At 42.3% G+C, this 14,881-nt stretch overlaps 1 protein-coding gene across 1 annotated transcript in view; it reads right to left on the bottom strand.

Annotated features, from left to right (window-relative positions):
- Positions 1 to 14,881, bottom strand: part of SYT7 (synaptotagmin 7) — a 285,478-nt gene that overhangs the window by 32,231 nt on the left and 238,366 nt on the right. Inside the window, exon 4 of the mRNA XM_054971645.1 lies at positions 13,371 to 13,506. Coding sequence (XP_054827620.1) covers positions 13,371 to 13,506 — 136 coding nt within the window. The remainder of the gene's footprint in view (positions 1 to 13,370; positions 13,507 to 14,881) is intronic.

Raw genomic sequence — 14,881 nt, 5'->3', positions numbered from 1 at the left:
AGATCCACAAGACTGTGGGGTTAATTTTTCAGTTGATGGGGAAACATCATAGAAGTATTTGGGGCTTATAATGCAAACACTGCAGCCATCTGGAAACCACGATGAGGTTGTGTAAAAGGATCAGAACACTTAGGATCAGCATACTTGAGTTCTGTGCATTGTATCAGGCTACAAATAGATGTGCTAAGAGAACCAAGGATAGGTCCTCCCAGTGCTATTACTAGTCACATAGGTCCAAATTCAGATTGGGATCAGGTAGAGGGAGAAGAAGCCTTGTTCACGGTCTGTAACTACCCCCCCCCCCCATAATTATTCTAAAAACAGACAGGGAAGAGATGTGATTTTCTCTTTCAGGGCTAATTAGAACATGTGGAGAAGTGGAGTGGGGCCCTAAGTTTCAACTGACATGATGGGATGGGGGAATAATTAAACCTACTCATCCTTTTATATGCCCCACTGGGCCCCTCACATGGCAGATATAGCCATTTAAAAATGCTGGGAGGATTCAGTCATGGATCCCTCAGGATCCTGTTTAGTTTGACCCTTAGAAGAGCAGGTGTGAGTCTAATTTCAAAGCCAGGAACCAAGTCCAAAGCCAGTTCAAGTCTCAGCTCTGCCATGAACTCTCTAGCTGACCTCAGGCAAACTATGATTGCTCTGATCAGGGGATGATAATATTAACCTGCCATACAGTGTTGTGTGGAGAATTCTTTGAGAAATGCTTTGAACATTCAGAAATATGTTTTTATAAAAGCAAGCATTATAATTAAAGAAGAAAGAGTATACTCAAAGGATTTGTGTGGTTGGAGAGATCCCATTTTCCCTGGCCCCCCTCTGATCCCTGCTTTAGCATTTCTTCCCTCCCTCTGCCCCTCTGACACCAGCATATTCAGTCTTCCCTTCCCCTTTGTCCCTGATCACACCTGCTTCTTCACAACTGCAAGAGCAGTGGAGTGTGAGGAGAAGCAGGTGTTCAGAGAGGTCTGCTGGAACTGGCTCCAGCTTCTCCTCCACAACTGTTCCAGAGGGCTGCCTTTGTCACTTTTGTGCAAGCTCCACGGGATTTTGGAGGGTGACTTCTAACGTTTGTGGTGTTTGTACCCTCCAATTAATAAAAAGAAAATCCAATTCCCCCCCCCCTCTTTTTAATGGAGGGAAATAGCATATCAAGCAGTGTTTTCTGCACTTTTACAAATCTTAGATTTTTCTACCCTTGAAATTCTAGCAATCCAGTATTTCAGCAACTTCAGTACTATGACTTTTGCAGGCCCAATGTAGATATTAAAAATGTCTAATTATACAACTATTTGGTACATGGTAGCTAGTGAGCGCTGGTTTTCAAAGGGATTCTAGCATGGTGAAAACAGTTTTTCAAATTCTTCAATGTGATCGGATTGTGTTTAGATGTTGAAAAATGGATTGAGTAGTCAGGGCATGTTGTAAATGTGGAAAATGTCAGAGAGGATTGATGGGAGCAGCTCAGCATGCCAGAACTCTCCTCTGAAAAGCTACCATATGGTGGCTTTAACAGTCACATTTCTATCCTGTCCTTCATAAGAGATAGGGTTGTGGTTTCTCCATTTTATCCTCACAACCCTTTGGTTAGGCTAAAAAAGTTTCCCAAAGTTATATAATGAATTTCATGACTGAGTGTGGATTTGAACTCTAGACTCCTTATTCCAAGATTCTGACAACTCTGTTAGCAGTCAGACCCCCTCCCCACATTAAAAGGGCAGTTTATGGATATGGAATAACATAAACCCCTTGCAATAAGTACTACATGCTGCCTGGCTCCAGGCAGAGCGGATGCCAGCCGGCCTGGAGACTGGAAAGTTACCAAGCCATGAGTCATAGGGGGAGGAATGACTGACTGATGGCCCTCCACCCTTGAGAACAGCAGAGATAACAAGGCTTCTGACAAAACTCCCTGCCTAATCCCATCAACACTTCCCTCCACCTTTCCTCTCCTACTTACCTAATCAGGCTATTCAGCATACCTGCCTGGTACTTACCAGGCTATCAAGCAATATTTTTACCTATAGACCATCCCAGATAGTTACTTCAAACCTCTCCCAACATCTTTGTCCACATTCAGAGACAGCCATTAAGCTATTGTTTTGGGGACTAAGATGTCAACCTTGCCCCATGATACGTTTTGCTTTATAATTGGGCTTCCCAGCCATGTGCTCAGTGTGTGTGTTCTGGACCCATACATGCATCCTCAGATATGTCTGAGTCCTCTCTCCTTCTCCTTGTGAAATGCTAGTCATTTTGCTGCTGCTCTCATAGACCCCTCATTCTTCAAGACTGGTAATTATCACCCCTCTTAGCTACTTTCTCCCACTTTCCTCTCTATTTTTCCTAGTTAGCCTTGTATGCATGCTGTGTGTGATTTTCTGTGTTTGCCTCTTATTTTTCTTTAATTAAAAAACTTTTCCTGATGAACATCTGTTGATTTATTTGAGAGTTCTTTAAGGGAATAATCTCTGTAAACATTGGTGGAGATTCCTAGTTACCCCCTCTCGCTTGTCTCCTTTAATGCTAATTTCCCCAACCAATTAAGGAGACCTCCTATTTGGGTAATAACTCTACCACACTGGGAGTCTCTCTACAGGAGACATCTTACACGAGGATGCTCAAGTGCAGAGAGATATAACATTAGCTGGGTAACATCTTTTCAAAAGACAATTTCACCTCTATATATGAGGGTAGTTTAAAAATATAGAGCTGGCGGAGATCGCTCCTGAGAGGGTTTGTTAATGTCATCTTCACCTCCCTGCAGGGAAAGTGAAGCCTTTGTGGAGGTGAAGATGCAATTAACAACCCCTCTCAGGAGTGATCTCTGCTGCTGCTGTCTTTTAAAATTACCCTAGTGTAGAGAAGTGAAATTGACAGAGCCTTTGGCTCTTGTCTTTTTAAACTATGCTTCCTGACTAACATTGTGTCTCCCTTTATTTGAGCGTCCTTGTGTAAGATGTCTCCTGTAGAGAGATTCTGGTTCTCTGTCACATAAAAAATGACCATTGGCCCACATAGGGGAACAGGGAAGCGGCTGAAATATTGTCACTGTCACGATGATGCCATTGCAGGAAGGGATGGGTCATTCTAAACTTCCTAGCTTGTTAATCACAACCCCAGTTCTAACCAGGCTGGGTGTTCTGGACCTATCATGAGCCTTTTGCCCTCAGCTGAAGGTGGCATTTTTCTTTTCTGGAGGGAAAATGACAGACTTCATCCATTTGTCTTTAACAGTAAACAGTTCCTAAAAAAATAATACAGCTGTCAATCACTGGTATTACACAGAAGGAATAGACTGAGTACTTTGTCAATTAGGTGGCCTTTGGGCTACCTGGAAACACTGAAGAATCAAGAGATAGAGAAAAAGGAAACATGCAGCTACACCTGATCTCTGATGGTGCCACCATCACCGTTGCAGACACGAACTGCACACAGCTGGGAACACTAGCAGATCTGGCTAGAGAGGGTTGGCTGGGAAGCATCTTAGGGCAGGAGTGTGACTGATACGACATACCTAGGGTCTGCAACCTATTATTTTCTGGACCACATCAAAGAGCAATTGCTTCCCCTTTTCCTGCTAGAAGGAAACCAAAAAGCAAAGAGACAGGAGGAATAACTTCCCTTCTGCACTTGCCATGGCACAAAAGGCTGACTTGGTGGAATACTTCCTTATAAGAACTTTCCAGGCAGGTGCACCTTAATCACAGAAGCCATTCCTAGTCCCCATCTAATTTTGTAACTTTCACCAAATATCACCCTGATGCTTTCAATATTTTTTCTACACATATGCAGCCTAGAAATTTGCCTTCAGTATTAGGGAGCCATAATTAACATGACCAACCCACAAACTCACAGATTCTAATTCTAGTATGGGTTTTTTATAAATTAGTAAGATAGAGGTATAACTTCAAATTATAGTCAGTTATTAATATGGGCCAGTTATAAACATGGGCTATAGGTTAGATTGTATATAAGCCTGGTTCTAATAAGATGGGTTGTCTCATTCACATGTTCATATGTTTTTCTTCATGCTCGTCCTTACACAAAATGAATGGGGCATCTTGAAATATCTACATCAGGGCTCTTTCATGTGAATGGTGCCCCTCCTGGGCTTCTGAGTCTCGTGACTAAAGCATGGTCTTAGAACACCGTGCTCTTTTTTTTTTTTGGATGCCCCAGGAAGGAAAACCTTCCAAGCTAGAGAATCCTGGAGTACCATCAATGGCAAAACTTTATAAGCATGGAAACCAGAGCAGTAAAGCCAGATCCTTGAGAAATATTAGAAGCTTTGTATACTTAAAGTCTCTGAAGCTGTGAACATAAGTAAAATCACTGTCAACTCATGAAATCATTCATTGCTTCTGGATTTGGATACACAGCATATGTTGCTGGAAGAGGCTTGCAGAGAAGCCCAAAGATCCAAGTGGGATCTTGTGGCAGTGCGTGGTTGAAAAAAGTGCCATTGTTATCATGTTAGTATTTTTCTCCTATTCCACTTTATTACCTGTCACTCACAGGAAGAAACACTAATGGATGATGTCACACAGCACATTTTCTTCCAGTTAATGCAACATGTTCTTTGGGCCACAGGGGACGAGAGTGGCTAAGGAGAAGATACGGCTATCCAACTCTAGCCCAAGGTTTTATGGAACTACATACCACCTGAAATAGATTATAAATGTATTTATGGCTTGCAGGGACAACCACTACTGGGTCCATATCTTTCACACCTTTCCTAAGGCAAAACCCCTTTTAACCCAGGAATGATCGCAGCCAGAGGATAACTTGTGTGATCACTTGCCCCTCTGTGGGAGGACTGAGATTCTCAGAAGTCTCCTTGGTGCACTTTCCTTTAACAAACTTTACCCTATCTGGGCACTTCCAGTGACTCCTTTGTCTTCTCTATAGAGAAGATCTCTTGGTGGGATAACAGGAACTCTTTGCACAACTCTCTGAGTTTAGACAAATTCTTGGATTTCTTGCCTGTGGCTTTGGTGATATCCATGGAGCTGTTAGAAAGGATCCGCTCTCCCTTTCTTCTCTGGTGTTTCTGCAGATGGCTTCTGGCTCAGGTCTATGTGCTTGCTTCATCAGAGTTGGAAGGAACAATTAGATAAATCCCTGTTGACAGTCTATCTGCCATACTACCAAAGTCATCTCCTGAAGAGCCAGCCCTGACTTCCTCTCACCCGCTGCAGCAAATCTTGGGGGAACTGGCTGGAATTTTTGCATCTGCTGTGCAAAAGTATATATGGGATTTGGCAGAAGAAGGGAGCTAAATCATTCACAGCTTTCTAATGAAGGGGCACTTGGTCTCAGAGTACAGAACAGAAAGGATTCCAGGTTCTTAGACAGACATTGAAAGGGTGCTGATCAGATAGGAGGTGGGAAATGATGTTCTCAAAGGGTAATCATGGAAGGGATGCTTCTTCTAGCCAATCCACCTTACCAACCAATTTATTTATGCACCACATAGAGTAAAGAAACCTGAACCAGGACCTCTTTCTTATGAGTTATTCAGATTAACAAGCTTCATTTGAAGAGCCTTGCTTAGTGTTCATTTTATGCTGAAGAAAGGGCACTTGATACCTCAGAACAGATAGTTCGCTTTTTTGAACAGTCCTAGCCTCTATTTTTGTGCTGCTGAACCATTCTTAAACATGTATGGTCCTGGAAGAGATTCAGCCAAATATAGTACGTTCAGAAAGGTTTTATGCTGGTGGATCCAACTTCAAGATGGGAGAAAACAAAGCTGTTAATACTGTTTTACCAGTTCTGTTATCTACAATCTGATAATCGTCCAGACCTAGAGACTGTGCCTACTGTTTTGAGACTCCAGGGCAGAGAAGAGTTATGAGGCAGAGGATCCTTCCATCCCAGTTATCTACTCACATTCACGTGGAAACAGACTAGCACTTAGGTTGCTATAACAGGCAGGAGAGAGATAAGGATGGCTGAGTGGGTCATTTGAGCACCTGGGTGGCAGGCACCTATGCAGCATATGATCTTGCTGCCCTGGGACCAGATAAGCAGATATAAATTGGTCTGGTCTGTTTTAACCATATATTTGTGTCTTTTCCTTACAATTCACTTACCATCGCTTTACAAATGAGTAAACCTGTCTGTCTATCTGGATGAATTACTGTACCCAAATAAGTAATGCCTAATTAACTGAATATTATGTGCACTGTGAGGCAATTTGGGGGATGTGTATTTCCATCTTAGCCAGGGATGGACTAGCGGGGAAAATAGCCCTGGAAAGGGCCCTGCCCCCAGCCCTGCCCCCTCAAAGGAGGGAATGAGGGATCAAGAGTCCTAACCTGGCGGCTTTGATGGCCAATCCAGCCATGATCTTGGCTTAAAGCTTAAGAATATTGGCTCTCATAACATACTGATTAAGGGTGTCAAGGGATATCTGACTGGCTCAATTGACTGGTGGCTTGTGAAGTCAGATTGTATCCTATTAAAGAGCTTTTAGGACTTGCTATGCGGAGCAAAGAATAGAAACAAGAAGCATTAGGATCCAGGGATAGAGGGACCACATTCCTTTTTTCAGAAGACAGTGTTGATTTGGTTTATGATCTGGAGAAGAAAACTGTAATACATTAAGTGGGAAGCTTAGTAAAGCTGAATGGGCTAAAGAAGGACTTGTCCCTGTCCTTTTCTCTGGGAGGACAGGGAGTACACCAAATTATTACTTGTCCTGAGGAGCTGAAGGGGGATCAGAGCAGATGATGTGTGTGTACTGTATGTATTTAACCAAGGAAATCTCTATTCTCTGATATTCTCTTTGTTAAATTGCTAAATCTATTTTGCCATTTGGGAAATCTTTTAAAAAATGTTCTTGGTGTGCACACATGTGCCCTGGAGTGCACTGTCTTCATTGCCACAGCTGCATATTTGCCTGTACAAATCTAGCTGTCTGAATTGCAGTTGTTCTGTTAACTGCTACCAAGTCCACTGTCCTATCAAACATTTCATTCAACATTCATTTTTTTTTAAAAAATGTGAAACCCTAGAAAGCTGAAAAGCAGATGATAAATTTAAAAACAAAACCAACCAAATAGAAAGGAAAATCTAATGGTTACCTTCTTAGTGCACCTGCTCCAGAAAGCCATCGTAGGATAGATTATTTTAGTGTAAATAAATACACTGAGCAGGGATTGTTCTCAGCCTAAGCCTATGCACAATTTTGGTATTTTGAGAAAGGGTAGTAGACACCACTACAAAATGGCAGCTATTGGGGGCAATTACAAAATGTTGGGAGATTTCAAGCTAAGCATCCTTTTATTATGGGGGGCAGATATTTCTGAATGGGCACTTCCTGCAGACCCAGGCATAACCTTATTCCTTACTGTATAGAGAAAAGGAATTGGCAAAGTATTGTCCATCTAGCCCATGATGGAGGAGTAGAGTTGGTGGGGTATTTTGAACTGTGATCTTTGTGTAAGAATAATTATGTTACAAGTCTACAGGAGTGTCACTATTTTTATCTGTGAAAATTAGAGAGCATGGGAAGGAGCCAAGGGCAAGAAGAAGGGAGGGGGTAGTATTTCTTTCTTCCTCAGGAACTGACAGTGTATACTTAGTGCAAGCAAATGTACATAACACATTCCAGTTGCCTGAAAAAGAGTTTTCTGTGCATAGAATCTCAAGGTCAAACTAGACATGATGGCTTCCCCAGGTTGGAGCTGGGGACACTACTCCCATTTTAAAGCCTAACTTGGGCAATTTAAAAATGTCACAAGGGCCTGATCTGGATTGGGCCTAGGGCAAGATGATACGCTCATTTCCCCACTATACTGGGAGGGGGACAGTGGCTGTTTTGGCACTTGAAAAGGCTCAGGGGGAGGGGCAAGAGCACATGGTTCCACTGTACTGTGTATTTTAAAGCCTGTGTTAGGCTTTAAAATGGCTGTGTCAGCATCCCTGAATACAACTTGGAGATGCTATGACATCTAGCTTGGCCTCAAGAAGACCCTCTGGTGCAGAATTCTTGTTTCTTCTGGGTAAATGATTGCTTCTGTCCTGGAGATATAGCTGAAAATGTGCTAGTAGATGACCAAATGCTGGGCCTCCCATGAGCGTGGAGCAAAATGGAAACAAAGCTGCACAAAAGGAACAGTATTTTTCTGTATGTCTGTTGGATTCTACCATGTGGGTTGCATTGTCAAGCTCAATAATATGTTTAGGGAGCAACACTGTGTATATGACACCCACTACAAAATTAAACTGAATTGTACTGTATTGTTTAGTGCTGGCATACTGGCCACACTCCAGCCTGTATAATTGCATTCTCTCTCCTCCCCTGCCCACTTCTTTTGTATGTCCCTGACAGTACAATGAGGGATATTACCACTGGCACGGTTTTGAAAATTGTGAACCTTAAGGAAAGGTACAAAGAATCAGAGGCCACAAAGATGATCATTATTAACCAGAGCAGGGTTCTCCATATTATAGAAGAACTATCCCCAGGGACAGGATTGAAGATCTTATACTCAAGGCTATTTAAAACCAGACAGGTCAATGCTGTCAGATACAGGCTGGCTGCAGGAGATCTGCACTAGGGAACCAGTTGCCAGAAAATGAGAATCAGAACAACTCTGATTGCAATGAAAGTAAATCTTTCTACAAATTTGTCATAGAAGCACTCTGTTTATCTTAAGATGTTTAAAGTTTTAACTGGTCCAACATATGGCAGCACAGTTACTGAGTGTTGCCAGCTAGAAGGACCATATTGTTGTAGCATTAATGGAATTTTACTGGCTGCCAATTTTTACTATGCTAAATACAAGGAGCTCATGATCTTCAGAGCCCTACATGGTTATGATACAGGTTATCTGAGATAGGTACCCACTACCAGTACACATGGACAGATGAAGCTGCCTTGTACTAAATCAGACCCTCAGTCCATCAAGGTCAGTATTGTTTACTCTGACTGGCAGCAGCTCTCCAGGGATTGAGGCCGAGGTCTTTCACATCTCCCAGTCTTTTTAACTGGAAAAGCCAGGGATCAGTGGCATAGCATGGCAGGGGGGGCATAGGGGTGGTCACACCAGGAACAAAATTATTAGGGGGCGCCAGCCACGGAGGAGAGCCTGCGCCATGTCTGCGGGAGCCGGGAGGCCATTCACACCGACCTGGCTGCCTGCCGCACCGACGAGGCAGCTGGCTTGCTGGGCACCAAGCTGGCCCTCTATGGCTGCTGGCAGAGGAGCGTGCCAAGTGGGTAGCAGTGGCATGGGCAGCTGCAGTGAACTGCTGCGGCAAAGGAGTAAGGGGTAGTTAGGCGAGTGGGCCCAAATCATAGGAGTGCTCCTGGGGGAGGTGAGCGAGTGTGGTGAAGGAGTAAGGGCTGGGGAAGCGAGTGGCCCCAAATCAGGGGAGCACTCACGGGGGGGGGGGGGGCTGTGCCCTGTGTGATGCCATCACTTCCCAGAAGTGATGTTATCGCATGGGGGCCCGGGAGCATGTGCGTGGTGCTACAAGCACCACCTCCTGCCGGGAGGGATTCCACAACAGGAAAGTTTGTTCTTCAAATGTCTTCCTTTTGGAGATGAGGTTGGCATCTTACTAAGAACACGGGTTTTTTTGCGCGGGGGGGGGGCGTGATGGTGGTAACATTGCATCTGTGGAATCCTTATGAGCTCCTTGGGGCTAATTCCCTTCTGGTCTTTATAATATAAATTCAGTATTTGGGAGAATATTTGTTTATTTATTTTGGTCATTTATATGCTGCCTCTGAAGTGTCTTGCTCAAGGCTACATAAATTCCCCCCCTTTAAAAACGGTTGTGTTTAGATTTCCTGTTCTAGTGTCATAATGATTTCTACCAAGTTTTAGCAATGTTGATATTCTATGACTGTAAGTCACTTATGGAAGGTGTGATATAAATAAATAAATTTCCTACTCTAGTAGTACAGATTCTATCCACTACTGAGTACATAACATCTATTGGTCTGTCTGAGTATATTTTTGTCCCGCTCTTCCTTACCCTCACATTCACCAGCCAGCTATTTTCTTATATCAATTCCTCTGACTCTCTCCTTAATAGCTGCATGCTTCACTCTTGCTAAGCGAAGCATGGACTCTTGCATAGCAGTCTTCTGAAGACTAGTGTTTAGCCTAGTCTAGTATGAATTCAAAAGCTGTGATCATCTCCATGGCCCTGTTACATTTGCCTTTCCGTGGAGAAAGACCATAGAAGATAGCAAATAGTCCTGAGCACATTTGCTAAGTTCTAAACTCTGTATCTTGGGAGAGCTTTCTACATACTTAAGGTTGTTTCAAAAATTAAAATTCCTACTGGGCAGAAAATTACATAAATCCATTTGTATGTCATCACATGTGATGATTCTATAATGTGTATCTTACAGATATGCATCTGAAGAATTCATGTCACAATCATAATATTCATTTAGACATGGCCAGGCTGCTCTTTCTGCTCCTCTCTGTCACATCAAGCACACTTTGCTTCTAGCACTGCCTGCTGCAGCTTTACCACAAGAGGGAAGCACATGACACCATATTGACTGTAGTGAGAATGATGCCTGTTTTTTTCAGCCGGATTATAAATTATCAAGGAGGTGATAATGGTCAGGAGCTTAACATTGCCACAAAGGCAAACCCCAAGTGAGTTAAAAGTTGCCAATGTGCAGGGAAATTGACAATCTGTGACTGTGCATTAGAGAACAAGAGCTATATAGAACTCTTGTGGACTTGGCTATTTCCTCAGAGGCCAGTTCACACGTTCAAGTAAGTCTTGATTACTCAACACATAATTTGCAGCTTCATGTCTGCTCTGACTTTATTTCATAGGAGAAAATTTAAGCCAATGTCTGTCCACACTGGTTGATCTGTGATAGATCAGTTACTTCCTGATGGTGCACTCAAGTGATGATCATGCATTTGTGAACCAGTCATGTCAGATACTGGCAAAGACAGAGAATGGCTATATGAAAACAGTACATTCACACATACAGGATATGTGGATGTTGAACCACCGGTTGGGCCTAATCACATATCATGCTTCTTCCAGTATAGAACAATGTGTACTGTAGTGGGGATGACACGAACAAGGGAAAGGCGTATCAATCACTGCAGAAGTGCTTCAGTTCTTACGTTGGCACCAGTTTCATAATGCATCTGCATGGATATTACTTCATGGGCTTGTGGCAGGAATCTTCTTACAATGAGCAAATATGTGTCAGTAGATTTTAAAATTGAAAAGCAAATAAGAAATGCTCATTTGAACAAAATTTCATACATGATAAAGAGACACAGCCCATTATTAGAGCTTCTTGGCAGTCCCTGAGCATTGCAAGACATCTGCCTGTGAAACCTAACAAGGGATTGAAACTCAATGTTGGCTAATGTATTGAAAACACATTAATGAGACACAGGATGCCTGACACACAAACTAACCTTGATTCAGTATGGAAGAACTTCACAAATTAATTTTCTATGTGTATCACAGAACCCTCTATCAGAGTTCCTTGCCTCAGGGTCCACCTGATTTCCAGATATGGCCACATTACAGGGATAAACTGCCCCTGTAATTTAATGGATCCAGTGACCAGTTCCGTACCTGCTGTACCTGCAATCCCAAACATACTTATGCCCTTCTAAATCTATTAAAGTCGACGGCTTAGAAGGGTATAATTCTGTTTAGGATTGCACTGCTTATCTCTGCCAGCAAAAGGAACAAGGCACTGAAAACAGGATAAAGACGAGGGTGGGAATGTTAGAAATGGAGGGCCCCTTGTAAAGATGTGGAAAGGATAGTTTATTTATTTCATTTTATACCTCATGTTTTTTCCACAGTGGAGACCCCAAGTAACTTACACTACATTAAAGACTACATATGATTTTTGTTGGATTTTATTATCTGCTGTACTTCTGTAGCAGGGATTTCAACCAGTTATTTTTCTTCTTCATTTCAACAAAGAATATTCCATGTCAACTCAGTAGCCCTCTTCTCTTCACAATGGACTATGACATAGCTGCTGTGTTGTCCTAACAACATATGAAACAATTTCATCACAATGCTTGCTCCTGACTCCAGTTCAGATGGTTTTACTCTCTTCAATGCAGTGCTCAAAGGGAGGCTAGAATCACTAAAATCCCTTTGGTAATGGTCCAGGGTAGACTCAGATTGGAGGTCAAAGGTGAAGGATACAGGGAAGTTTGCATATAATTGTAGCAATCACTTTATAATACACCAGTATGCAACTGAAAGCATGGCTTGGTTTATCACTGATGGTTGTTTTTTATGTTAGGCAACCATCTATAAAGAAAAAACGAATTGGAATATTATAATTATTGGTTTTGTCTGCTTAAAATCAATTTGAACTGTCATTCTACCCTTAATATTTTTAAAACACATGCTTAAGATCAATACTCAACTGCCTTTAGAATTTTAAAAATGAATTTCCATATGGATCTGATGCACAGTGAGTTTGTAATTTTCAAAACAGATCTGAATTAAAATGTCTGCTCCACCACTTTTATCCTATTTGCAAATGTGGCTGCATAAATGTTATATCATCCTAGAAGTATGTTCCTCCCAACTCTCATTTGCAGTAAGTCAATAAAGACACAAAGGAGAGAGGAAGTTTCTCATTCTGTTGATCTGAACAGGGCAAATGTCAAAACTTGATCAGCTCTGTCAGCTTCTGTTGAATCAAAGTGGAGAGAGTTCCAAGGCCTAGAGGCTGAAATTTCAGGATCACAGTCCTCCTGAATCAAAACAGAAGGGCTGGGGCTGGCATGATTTAATCACAAGGTGGAAGATCCTACTCATAAGTATATATGTGTTTCATTAGGGTCTCCTTTTGCATCTTGGTTGAAATTCATCCAAAGCATGCTTGTGCACTTGCCCAACAGGAGGGGCTGGGAAATTACTAGTTATGAAGTGCATCTTTCCTACTAAGACCAATAATCTCCCCCCAAACCCCTGTATTCCAGGAAACATTTGCAAACCTAATTTTTAGGAGGTATCCCCCATCAATTTATTAATCATCAAGATCATAAAGGGATGTGTTTACAATGTTGATTTTTCAGTGGATCTGAAATTCAACAATTACAGATCCAGAGTAACCTGTGTGAGGAAGGACAAGAATGAAAACCAGATGAAGCCTAGGCTTTGTCCATTGTCCATGGAGGGGAGACTGGATTTCTTCTTTAAAACATATGGCTTCATTTTATTTTTGATTCAGTTTATACCCAGCTCTGCTTGTTCCAAGAGAAGGAAATGTGGGAATTAAGAATGGGAATCTGAATGTGAAAAAAATCACAGTAAAACCCTCTCCAGACCATGCAACATGAAAACTGGACAAACCTGATTGTACTCACCATCAGCATCTCACTGGTCAGGGAGTTTACAAGGTCTGAGACAGAGGACCGAGGCTCTGTTTTGTGGTCACTCTCCTCATGCTGCATCTGTCCTGGCACAGGTGCTGTGTTTACTGCCTTGCCACCAGAGGGTAACCTAGGGGTGGGTTGGTGGGTAGGGAGAAGATAAATATATGTATGTATCTGCACTGGATATAAAAGAGAAACAGTGTTCAAGATAGGAAGAAAAACCACGTAAGAATACCGAGGGTTAGAACCCTAGTACAAGGGACACATTTAAAAACAGCAGTCTCCTTTGTGATAGCACAGTTCTGTGTTCACATGCAACCTATTTCTTTGAGTCTAGGTCTCACTCTGACCTCTTCAGTGTTTATTTTTCTTGGATTTTGGACTCCTCCTTCCTTTACTATTTACAATTTAGATTGTAAATGTCTTGGAGGAAGAACTTATTTTTTCCCCCCATTGTAAAGTGCCATGTACATTGACTTCATTGCTGTATATAAATAATAATAAACACCAATCCATGTCACTTCATTCTTGCCCAGCATCTCGCATTGTCTTGGTTTGAGATTATCATGTTCCTTTCCATTAGGATGGAGTCCCCTTCCAAATTCTTTTTCATTTGTCCTTCTGTTAGTACTTGAGATTCACTTATATTATGTGCAATTATCTGCTGGTTTTGACCCCAAATATATAGGGAATTAAGCCAGACAGGGAGTGGTTGAGGCTTCAAAGGCTGGGTCTGTGCTGGTGCTTCCTGCAAACTCCCTTCCTGTCTCTTCAGTCCATTAACCTTCTCCAAAAGCAAACATTTCCTCTCATAAAGAGGCAACCGCCTTTATTTGCTTTCTTTGACAAGCAATTGCTGAGATGACGTATGGCCAGATGGTATCTCTGCCAGCCTCAGCATATGCAGAACACCTGGGGAGCCTGAGTGCAGGGCACTAAGGGGACATCTCATGGTGTCCCAGTAAAGGACCAGTATCAAATATACAGGGCATAATTGTCTGTCAGACCAGGTCTATAGTCCAAACTCGACACCTGTCAATTTAAGAGACTTGGTAGTTCTTTATCTTTCACCAGATGGGCCTGGCTTTGTACTGGTTTATCATCAATTGATTATTCTCACAGTGCCAAAGTATGTCTCATAAACACAAGCACGCCTTCATCAAAGGGTCTATCAACAGGACACCCCATTCACATCCCCATGGCTACTCCTTTCCCATATGTTAAACAGACCTGATTTAAATAGGCCTCATGCGCTACAAGTGAGCTCAGATCTGAGTAGTCTATGCCTTTGTCAGCTACCAGATGATCCCGGCATGATGTGTGTAGTACGTCAATGACCTGCTTTTGATGATGTAAAATGTGGACTTTCACTGGCTATAACAGGTGCACTGCTTCATCTGGGAACAAGTTGGGAACTTTTAGAAAGCAAGGAAGGAGTGAACCAGGAAAAAGAGCTGGCAGGAAGCAGAATGCCAGAAAGGCACATACAGAAGTGACATATT

This window comes from Eublepharis macularius, chromosome 2 (genome assembly GCF_028583425.1).
Source record: "Eublepharis macularius isolate TG4126 chromosome 2, MPM_Emac_v1.0, whole genome shotgun sequence".
In the NCBI taxonomy this organism is placed as follows: Eukaryota; Metazoa; Chordata; class Lepidosauria; order Squamata; family Eublepharidae; genus Eublepharis; species Eublepharis macularius.
Note: the sequence above shows the minus strand (reverse complement) of the source record. Positions and strands in the feature narration are given on the sequence as shown.